Genomic DNA, 12,214 nt, shown 5'->3' on the forward strand with positions numbered 1-12,214 from the left:
AGAGAAAACGGTAATAGATAGAAAAAAAGTAGCATACGTGTTCCGATCTCTTTTTCCGAGCTGAGATGACTGGCGAAGAGTGGGCTGCGCAAACTTCTTTTGTTTCAAAGATACGGGGGGCTTCTGAAAATTGGTCATTTTGAAACCTCCTCTGTATTTCATTTGCTATTAAAGTTATCAAAAAAGGAAAAACGGTTTCCGGTAGAACTTTTGACGTAGAATCCAATGCCGTAGTCAGTTTTTTTATATTACGTTTAGTTTCTGACATATGACACTAAGTTATATTTTTTTAAATGGAACACCCTATATATTTTTAGTTCATTTAATTCTGTTTATTTTTACCTTTTCAACGGTGTATTACAACATATAAGTTTGTAGAGGTTAATCCTGTTATTTAAAAAAAAGGACCTTTGCTAAGCTAAAAAAAGGCCAATATCTAAAATACCAAACAAAATCGGAAATCATATAAACTAACACATCAGAAAATTAAATATTTTTAATAAATCTTAGTAAAAATCTAAGTTACAAACAGTTCTATCGTCACTTTAATAAGAAAAGTGGCCATTTCTATTTTCTACTATTTTTAACTCGATTTTTAAGGTAGAAGTTGAAAAAACTGTTTATAAACGACATGTAACATGTTAATATGAACATAGCCAAATTTTGTTTCGACTGTGGGTATTTTTATACATATTATTTAGCACTTTTTTGTTAAGGAAACGCTATTTTTCTAATTATCAAGATTAACGTTTACAAACTTATATGTTTTAATACACCGTTGAAAAAGTAAAAATCAACAGAATTAAATGAACTAAAAATATATAGGGTGTTCCATTAAAAAAAATATAACTTACTGTCATATGTCAGAAACTAAACGTAATATAAAAAAACTGACTACGCCATTGGATTCTACGTCAAAAGTTCTACCGGAAACCGTTTTTCCTTTTTTGATAACTTTAATAGCAAATGAAATACAGAGGAGGTTTCAAAATGACCAATTTTCAAAAGCCCCCCATATCTTTGAAACAAAAGAAGTTTGCGCAGCCCACTCTTCTCCAGTCATCTCAGCTCAGAAAAAGAGATCAGAACACGTATGCTACTTTTTTTCTATCTATTACCGTTTTCTCTGTACCCCGTAAAACCATCGAAAATGCAGCACCCTGTACAGAGGGCGGTGACTGGTATCATTTCAAGGTTGATTTGTGCAATTGTCAAGATGACGAGTAACTTTACAGTTTTTGACCTTATTTGAACTAGAATGTTACGAATAATATTATCGCAGTAAAAGTAGTATTTTAAGACCGTTCCGGGCCTATTCATGGCATAGTAGGTGTACAACATCGATGAGTCACCACAAAAACGTCCTTGGTTGACGCCATATTTGAAGTAAAAACCCGAACGCGCCATCTTCGAACCAACTCGGAACTGTTCGCCGCGCGGTGAAACGCCATTGGTCGCACCGAATCTTTCGCGTTTTCGAAGAGTTATTTTTAGATCTGACATCATACACGGTCGGGTCGGTGGTTCTGAGAAAGGGTATCCCTCCGCGGTGGTGACTCATTTTCGAACAAGTGTCCGTGAACTGTCAAAAATCGTAAATAAACGGAGAAATCTTGAGGAAAACGTGGATTTTCCCGTACGCTGTATCGTGCTGGTATCGATACGGGAACGACAGCTGTTTGGTTTTTTCTGATTGTGATACAACAGCGTTTCGTTTGTATAAAGTCTGGTCAAACCAACTATGATCGTGAAAATGGAAATGAGCGACGGAATGTCTAACCATTCGGATTTTTCCAATGACAGCAGCGATGATAATTCCCAGGAGGGGATCACTGTCGAATTTAAAATCGAAAGTGGGATTTTGATTGCTCCTGCCAACGTAAGTTTTTCTGGACAAGTTAGGTTAGAAACCAAAACAAATTCAGCTAGTATTTAGTCGACATTTGTCCTAAAACTACAAATATTAGAATGGTATTGGGAAATAATACTTAGGACCAACAGCGTTCACTTCATTCTTCAATTATTACAAACTATTACAACTATCTACACTGACATAAATAGAAACAAAAACATACACAACATTGCTCACTGTTTATTTGATATTGTTAATATTCTATTAAAATGTATATTATTATAATAAATTGTTTTATGAAGTACCTAATGCACTCAATTTAATAACAATATACTCTTATCACTGTCAAGAGTGTCAAGGTTTGACAGTGTGATCTGTTGCTACCTTGATTAATAGTGCAGTATTAATGTATTGTTATCCTACTTTGATGTGTGCTAATTAGATAGAGTTAGACTTAATCTGCACCGGCCAAAGTGGCGGTGGTAGTAAATTACAGATTTCCGCACCTGTCACTGTCACTTTGAAAGTTGTAAATCCAAGAAATAATAGGTGGATATGTTTGAAATCATAAAAATTATAGGAGTGTAGTGATTGAAAATGTTTGTCTTTAAAGTTAAGCTAAACTTTTATTGATATCCGTAGGTAGGTGTAGAATAGGTATAAAAAGAGAAATATCTATGAAAATAAAGAATGAGGCGTTTTTAATGGGTTAGTATCAAACTGTATTGAATCAGTAGGGCAATACACCAATTTTACACTAAACATACCAATTTTTGATGTAGTCACTAGGCGCATTCTTTTGACCCATAATTTCGAATTCAAATTTGTTATGATTTAAAAGTCACATGACTCCAAGATTACAAAGTCGCACAGAGGTCACGTGACCTTTGCATCATGACTCGTTTGGATCCGAAATCACAAACTGAAAGAAAACTGCTACTGTCACTAGGGATCTTAAGGTAAAACACCGGGTGCATATTCGTTTGCACCGAATTACCATGAAAATGCACCCGGCGCATTTCAAATTTTGTCGTTCCGTCACCGTCGACAGCCTATATTTGACAGATGACACTAATGACATATTAATGAAATAACACTCAAATAACCTTGTTGAAAAAATAAATAAATAATCAAACTGAAATTATTATTCACTACGTTTCCTTATTTTTATTTTTGATGTTTGTTAAACAGTTGACACCAATCTTTAAAGACATATAGGCTTTGAAATCAAACATGTCCATATTAATAACCGTTTATTGCCATTTGACATCTAACAGGGCTTGACACTGTCAAAGTTCAAATTGAGAAAAATTTTGTGAAAAAATTGTCAAAACAGTCATGTGAGCCTAATGAATACAGTTTTGAAATTGAAAATTTTCTGGGATATCACAATTAGGAATTTGTCAAAATGGAAATGGAATTTCAAATTGATGGAAATATTACGTGTGGCTCATTAAGTGACTCAAACCATTTTTTATTAATAAGCCGGTTTAAACCACGTGTTTTAAAAATAATTAAAATAATCAGGTGACCCTGATAAATACAATTTTAAACGTGAAAATGTTGCGGAACGTGTCAAAGTTTAAATTAAGACAGTCATATGACCCTGAAAAACTGTCAACGTTCAAATGTCAACAGGATAAAAAAATGGTCTTTATAAAATAGTCAAAACGTGACCCTAATAAATACAGTTTTGAACTTGAAAATTTTCTGAGACGTCATATTGAAGCTGTCAAAATTCAAACTGTGATGTGACCCTAAAAAAAATAATTTTGCAACTGTCAAAGTACAAATGTTAACGAGATAAAACAACAGATGTTAAAACAATAAAATAGTAGTCAAATGATCTTTAGAAACCTCCTCATTTGACAATTGACATATGAAAGCACCGGGTGCAATAATATGCAGTTGTTGTCACGTGCTCAACTGTCACAGTAAAACTGAGCGGAATAGATTGATTTTTCAACAGGTCACGTGACTTTAACGTTTTATGGACGTGTAAAACCAGTTTTTGTCTGAAGAGTGAAATAATTTGTTCACTTTTACTTGACTTGGTTTAAATCTGACGTTTGACAGCTATTATACAGTGCTGTCAAAATTAGCTGTCGTCAGGTTCGTTCAAAATCGACTTGGGTATATTTTAAATTATTTTTTTTTGTTTCCTGTCTGATCGCCTCTGCTGTGGATGGTAGATTAAATTTATTATTTTCTCTCCATAGAGTCTAACCCAGCCCTGATAAAATGGGTCTAGTTGATGTAACTTTAATTTTATTGTGACTAAGTATGTAGTGTCAGTGTTTACTCCATAATGAGCTTTATTCCCCCCTTTAAACTATTTTTTAAAATCTCTAATTCTTCATAACATGGGTCTTACTGTCTCTCCCCTTAAAAAGACAGGCGCATTGATTTATGAGTTGAGCTCCTGAAGATCGTCATTTATACGTCCGAAACTAGTAGAGCAGACCTTACCCTTTGAAGGTTGAAATAAAGTATTGTGGAGACGACATGCCATTTTCTTCCTTTCGTAATTTTCGTAAGGGTCAAATTTGCCTGAAACACCACCACTATCCCAATATTGATCCCAATGGGTTTTGCGTTATGTTGGCCACTTAGTGCAAGCGAAAATCGACTTTAATGATTTTATTTCTACAGTTTTGCTACGGCTCTAAATTTGACACTCACTGTGCTCGGTTTGTACCAAATATCAGGGCCGTACCTGGTCGATTTAAAAAAATCTCTAAAAAAATAAATTAGAGTGGTTACAATCAAGGAAAACGGTTAGTTAGCTTTGGAGCCCTCTGGCGACCAAACGAAGCAGCTTATTAACACAAACGGCCAAATTTTTGGAAAGCCCATTATATTTTCTATCCCTTGACATATAAAAGTCTATACTAAGTGTTGTAAATAAACGAGTTGTTTGACAATAAAGACAGTTTTGACTGAATTTGACAGCTACTACTTTAACCTTCAATAACACGATTATTTTGACAGTCTTAATAAATCTTATTTCTTAATAAATTTTTCAAATATGTGATCTAATACAAATTTACTTTACTACTTTTACTTATTTTGAACAGAGAATCAGAGAAAGTTATAAGAATAAGGAGTGTTTAATTTGAAAACGTCCTTTTTTAGAACTGATGTCTTGAGCTCCTTTTTTGACAATTTTGTATCATATATTTTATTGTTTTTCTTTATGACACGACAAAAACCAACAAAAAAACGTCTCCTGATATGCATAAATTAAAATTATTGTTTTGGAGACTAAAAATATTAAATTTCACATAAAATGGTAAATATCTCAGAGCAATAATATACAAGGTGTCCCATTTAAACTAAGCAGCAGTTGATATCTACTTCCGGTTAAATCGATGCACGCATATTTTCTTATTTTTACTTTTTTTAATTAAAGAAGGTTTTTTTAAACTCTCTAGTCGTAGTAACTCAGAAAATTAGTGGGTATTGTTAGGTTAGATTAGTTATTGAAAATTATTAGGAATTACTGAGCATTATAAGGAATTTGTGTGTACAAAATTGTACTCAGCGGTTTTCCCCTCGTGATGAACTGTCAGTGATATGACTATGACATCTCTCAAGGTTTAAGGTGGCTCATTTTAATTCGAACGCACTGTATGTTATAGTTGTAACAATTTTAATATTGTAACTCCTTCGAACCACAGCTGGGTGTAAGGTACATAACTCTTATTAGGCCATTAAAAGACTGGTTTTATTGAAGTTCTCATAGGTTTTGTTAAGCTTCCAGCAAACCGTACTTTCCATTAAAATTTAGACAGCTTCTGTCGAGTATGACTCATGTTCAAATTTTATCTAGTTAATTTTTTTGGTTTTTCTTATCAATCCGGAATTCCAGGCAATATAATATCCCCATTATTTTGCACTCCACACAAATCATATAAATTCCTTTATAATCTGATTATTAACGAGCAAAAAACAAACAAGATAATGTAACATTTAGGTGTAAATGAACCATTTAGAGTGTTGTATGACTGTGTTGTTGATATATTTACTTTAATAGGTTATTTAATTTATTAATCAACCGTTAATAGCTATTTATGTAATTATAGTTACGAAAAATCAGATATTGTGTAACAAAAGATTGGTTCTGCTGATTTTTGCAAAACGTGTTTGATTTTTTTTTCAAGATTTTATTAAAATGAAACATCTTTTCATGCTGTGGTACCAGTTACAAAACTAATTTTTTTTGTAATTTGTTACAAAAAAGTGTCACTTCCATGTAATAATTAGGAAAATAAATAACAACTTGAAATTTGTTCTGGTTTAGAAGTTTTATATGTTTTTTTTCTTTTACTTTTCTAAAGTACTTTTCTCTTTTTAAATTCTACTAATTATTTCAGTCAGTTAAGTATTAGCTGTGGGTTTATCTTTGCACCAAGTTAGGACAGCTGCGCCAATTAGACCTTATTAAAAAAGTGCAGCGTGCCCTCAAAAAGGTCAATGGTCAGGATGGTATTTGAACTCGACCGTTTAAAAGCCAGCATGGAATTTCATTGATCAAGTACGCCATTAAGGTTAGGGTTGCTTATCTTCAGTGAAGAATTTCCATCTGCAAGAGCTCCGCAACATTTCAATTCGGCGACATAAATTATTTATTCCCCTAGTTGGCAATTTAGGCGCTTTTACACGAAGTGAACGAGCGTTGTTTCGTGCATTCTACACCCCCAAAGTAGTCGGCGACAACCCCTCGCCATCGTAAAATTCGTGGAAAATGTAGCGACCTTGGGTCTTAATCAAAATCGATAACCTACCCCACATTATAAAAGTCGGGGATTTTTGGCATTGAAAGGGCAGAGACTTGTAAAGCTTTAAGAAAGTTATTTTATTTGAAATAAAACTATAACAATTTGTAATATTTTTCGATGCTACTTGAAAAGTTTCAAGCTATAAAATTATTCATAACGTATTTAAAGTACAGCTAGTTTTAACATACAGACACTGTATAACATCCTCTCATCAATTTCATGTCTTTCCTGTAGCTTTGATTATACAACCATCCTAATTGCCAAAAATAGTATGTTTTGCACTAGTGAGGAAAAGTTCACATTAGAAAAACATAGATAGTGCTGAGAAAAAAATGTAAACTACAGTGAAGTAAAGAAAGGCTTAAGTAAAACAAGTGGGCTAAAGAAAAATACAAAGTACAAAATACTAGAAAGAAGTTGTAAATTTTCATATAAAAAGTAAGCAAAAATAAGATATACAAAAAGCCTAAAGAATAGGGAAAACCAGGGCTAAACAAACGAAAATAAAGGAAAGCATAAAGAAGAAAAAGTTGCACGAGATGAAATCTATCACTAATAATTAATAAAACTGGAATACAGAAAAAATAATGTTGAGACATCAGGGAGAGATGGGACAATAGATTAATAGGCGCTATATGAACAGAAAGAGAAATACCACAAACCAATGTAAAAATGATATACTTTAAAATGCGGGTTTTAGACCAAAAATTTAAATGACATTTAGTTGGACAGATTTATTGTATCTATCTATTATCATTAAGATCAAAATATCAAAATTGTAAGTTAAAAGTTGTCAATAAAAACAGCCCCACCAACCAAGAGAATTTAGTGTTTAGGACCTAATAACCATTTGTACTTGTTTTTGTTGTATTTTTCAAATTTTGATTTTAAAATTTCATAATTATATCCTGAATACTGTATCCATAGAATGATTTCTACAGCTTAGACTGTTCGTGGGCTGATCGTATAAGTAAATTCTCTAACTTTTTACTTTGTACTACGAAATTAATTATTACTTAGAGTAAGTTTTAGGCTAGGAAAACTCACTGTATCTAAAATAGAAAATAAAATTCACTAAAAAGTCAGTGAGTTTATTTTTGAAACTCGCAGGTAATGAATTATTAACCTCCTAATAGGTAAATACTGTGTTTCTGAGAGTTCATATTTTGACAGCGCTTTTCTCCCTGATTGTACCAAATTTGTAGTGTTTTTTCAGGTTATTGGATAGGAAATTTAATGAGGATTCCAAAAATGTACTTAAAACAGTCATTTTCTCATTTCAAGTGGGTTTTACAGGCGATTTTGTCCCTGACTGTCCTTTCAAACTGTGTCTCTGACAGTTCAAACACTGGCACCGCTTTTCTTTCTGTACCAAATTTTGAAATGGTTGTAAGGTTATTGGATAGGAAATTTAATGAAAGATTCCAAAAATATGCTTAAAACAGTAATTTTGTCACTCCAAGAAGGTTTGACAAGCAATTCTTCTGTCTCTGATTATCAAACTGTGCTCAGAAGTTGCAAAAATCCTGGTTTAGAAAAGTTTTCTTGCAGTATTCGATACAAAACGTGTTTCCGAGATTTATTACAGTTATTTTGACAGTTGTCAGTAAATTACTAGTAAATCACAGTTTAAATAATAATTTCTTCAGTTTTGCCTCATTTTTCTCATCTCAAAAACATATTATCTGTCTTGATAACATGAGATAATAAGGAAAAGTGACAAAAAACTGCAAATATAATTTTTTTAGAAAAGGCTGCTTTTTCATAATTATAAAATTGGTAAACAATTACTTTGTTACAAAAATTTTACTTCATTTAATTTATTATTAAATCTCTAAAACAATAAATAACAAATCAAAACAGCCTTTATTTTTCAGGCTTTTGTTTTGACAATATTAACATAAAATTACTTTAATCAAATTGATGACAACCATGACAGGAAAATGATATCTTTCAAGTAAATTTCAATTCAAGGGTATCTATACCCATAAATTGAATGGTCAAATTGGAATTATTACAAGCAAATTGGATCCATTATGATATTTGTTGTTTTTCCTGTATTTAAAGCTTTTTGGGACCTGCAGGAAATAAAATATTTAATCATCCTGTAGATGTGCTAAAAACAAAAAAGTCACTTTTTTCGATTTTGAGGTTTGTCAACAGACAAAACTGCAAGTTTGATCAAACAATTTGGTTGAAAGTAGAACCTCAATTTTTTTGACATCAAACTGCAGTAGAGGAAAATAAAGAACAGAATAAATAAAATGACAAAAATCGACATTTTAGTAATCCAAGTTCAATTTACTGTAAACACAGTCAATTTGTTAGCTAATTATAGTACAAATATACATTTGCTAATGTACTACGATTAGTTTTCTTTGGTCACGAAATTAGAATCACCGCTAACCGTAAAAGCCTTTTTTTTACCTCAAAAGGGGGTGATTTCTTAACTGTCCACACGCAACACATACATCCCCATTAAAAATTAAATAATTCACCCTCGTGTATTGCAAAAACCGCTTTCAAATTTGCAGGACATTAGACATTTATCGTATATCGCACTAGCAATCCGAGAGTGGAATTTTATTCGTTCAGGAGGGCAAAAGAATCGCACCCCTCGCTATTTGGACGGGCAAATCGAATAAAAAATGGGTTAGGGAGAGAAAACGGCGGGGGTGGCGGTCACTCACCAGAACGAGCTTGTTTAACTTAGGGGTTGTATAGTTGGTTGCTGTTTTTACACGTGTGAGGAGGCACGAATCGATTTCATTTTGTTTGCAAGCATGCAAGGTAAAATACGAGTGCAATATTGATAATGGGCCTATCCCACATATCATAAATTTTTGTTTTAATGACTGGAATCGAAAGAATAGGATCAAGAAACTAATTTTTCATATTCTTGAAGAAAAAATTATGGTCGTAAATGTTCCTACATTAGTTTGAATTTGTCCATTAAATTTAAAAGATCTGTTTTGGCGCGCATGTGACGTACGTAATTCTGGGCGATTTTATTGGCTGTTGCACGCCAACTGTTTCACTTCTTGTCGCTGATTGGTTCATAGTGTAGTACGTCACCGGCGGCGGGCGTTTAAAACATGAGATCAATGTAGTTTTTATCATCATTTTTTTTCTATTTAGACTTAATATTTTTGAAAACAAAAAAATACGGGTATAATATTTTCAATCCGTCTTTGTAGTTATGAAATTAAAAAAAATTGTGGGACAGGCCCATTGCAGGATAATTTGGGAATTACAGTATTTGTTCAGTGACTAGATATTATATGGAATTAAATCACAAGACACACTGTCTCTAATAATCTCATCTATGCAATTTCCGGACGTTCACTTTATTTACAGAAAATAAATAAAAGATAATAAAATAAATACTAATTTGTTATCAATTGTGGATTTTCCAGTTTGAATTTCTTAACCTATTATAAAATAACCACCAACTTCAATGGATTAAGAAGTCAAAATGTGGAGAAGTTTGCATTTATAAATTCATCAAGTATGTCAAAAATTGTAAGATACCTGAATTTTCATAATAATTATTGAGTTCCTAAATGGGTGCATTTACGGACATCCGTCTTTAAATGGCTTCTTGCCTATCCAAAGATGGGTTCAAGTTCATCAACCGTCTCTTTGTTTGGCTTATTTTAATTTAATTTCTTCAATATTTTTTTTTAAACTTTGGTTAATCAGTTTGTGTTTTTAAAAAATTTAGTCAATATTTCTGGATTTTTAAATATTTTGGTTGATGATCTTAACTGAATTTAAGCGATAGTTTAAGTTTGTTCGATCTTATTCCTGTTTCGTATCTAAATCATGCATTTCAAAGTTATCCAGACTGATGCAACAATTCTTTTATCCCTTCACTAAACCTCATCAGGTGATAGTAAACTTAGGTTCAGTTTTCTTAAGTGAGGTTAACCTTAACCTCCTTCAAACTGTTTCCCCTGGCTTCAATTTGCTCTTGGCTCTGGATTAATCTAACGTGTCTTAGTAGTAGTAAAGTAGCTCCCAAATTTCATTTTTTTCCATTTTCTAGAACAGTAAAGATAAGTTATTTTATTTTATAAAAGTGCAATAGGCGTTTCATTAAAAAAATCAATTTCACTATGTCATACTTTTTTTATGGAGAGAAGATATTTTTTTTCAAATCCTGTCTGGTTTCTAGCATATTTTTTTAAATCTGTCAAAGGTATTACTATTTGCAAAAGTAGTTAAAAAGCACCTACCTACTTATTAGAATGAATTCATATACAAGGTCCTGCATTTCAATCAATTTCCTTTCCCATAACCAGAACCTAAAAAATAACGAAAAATTTACAGTCCCGCAGGAAAACTTGAACTGTAAAAATGATTGTAGGACAGTCCGCGACAAAATCATCTTTAAAATCAACTTTTAGTGACCAGATCACATTTTTAAGCACATTTTTGGAATCCTCAATAAATTTCCTTTCCAATAACCTCAAAAACCACGAAAAATTCAGTACAGTCCGCGAGGAAAGCGCTGTCAAATATTGAACTCTAAAAATGACGGTTCAAAGGGCAGTCTGCGACAAAATAATCTGTAAAACCCACTTCTAGTGAGTAAATCACATTTTTAAAAACATTTTTGGAATCCTCATTAAATTTCTTACCCAATAGCTTAAAAAAACAGTAAAATAGGCGGTATAGTCAGGGAGAAAAGCGCTGTCAAACTTTCAACTGCCAGAAACACGGTGTTAAGAATAGTCTGCGACACAATCGCTTGTATAACACACTCTTTTAGTGAGCAGATCACATTTTTAAGTAAATTTTTGAAATCCTCATTAAATTTCCTATACGATAATCTAAAAGAACACTAAAAAATTTGGTAGTCAGTGAGGAAAGCGCTGTAAAAATTTCGAGGGGTAAACCGCTGAGTACAATTTTGTACACTAATTCCTAATATGCCAATAATGTCCGCTAATTTCTTGTAATGCCCAGTAATTCCTAATAATTAACTAATAACTAACCTAACCTAACAAGACCCACTAATTTTTTGAATTACCACGACTGGAGAGTCTAAAAAAACCTTTTTTCGACGACTGACTTTGAAAGTACCTCATGTACGCTTCCATTTCAAAGCAGAAAGTGGTCATTCGCCGCACGTGCGCAGAAAGTGAATCATTTTCTGCTCTAGAGCGTTTTCGCTTTCTACTAACAATCTAGTCACCAACTTTTTTCGGCGTTTCCATAACAACGCTTGACATACCTGTTTGAAATAACCACATTCCGTCAAAGTGATTTATCGGTGACAATGAGTCCGAGCGACGAAAATGATGTGAGTTGTCCTTCTAATCCACCCCACAGCAGTCGTCGAAAAAATATCGTCTATATTTCGAGCCAAAAGTACTTTTGCCGCTTTTACATGATTGCAGCGTTCGGCTTCGCCTCAAGCTGCAAATTTCATGTGCAAGCGGCAAATATATACTTTCCGCTCTTAATATAGAATATACTATTTTAATAAGAAAATATGCGTGCAACGATTTAACCGGAAGTAGATATCAACTGTTGCTTAGTATAAATGGGACACCTTGTATATTATTGCATTTTT

At 32.7% G+C, this 12,214-nt stretch overlaps 1 protein-coding gene across 1 annotated transcript in view; it reads left to right on the top strand.

Moving 5' to 3' along the window:
* Nucleotides 1–1,527: 1,527 nt before the first annotated feature.
* The window catches only part of kay (transcription factor kayak), a 69,772-nt gene continuing 59,085 nt past the window's right edge, over nucleotides 1,528–12,214 (top strand). Inside the window, exon 1 of the mRNA XM_081996231.1 lies at nucleotides 1,528–1,879. Coding sequence (XP_081852357.1) covers nucleotides 1,742–1,879 — 138 coding nt within the window. The 5' untranslated portion in view covers nucleotides 1,528–1,741. The remainder of the gene's footprint in view (nucleotides 1,880–12,214) is intronic.

The sequence above is a fragment of the Ips typographus genome, linkage group LG2 (genome assembly GCF_016097725.1).
Source record: "Ips typographus isolate SLU linkage group LG2, UJ_Ityp_2.0, whole genome shotgun sequence".
Classification (NCBI taxonomy): Eukaryota; Metazoa; Arthropoda; class Insecta; order Coleoptera; family Curculionidae; genus Ips; species Ips typographus.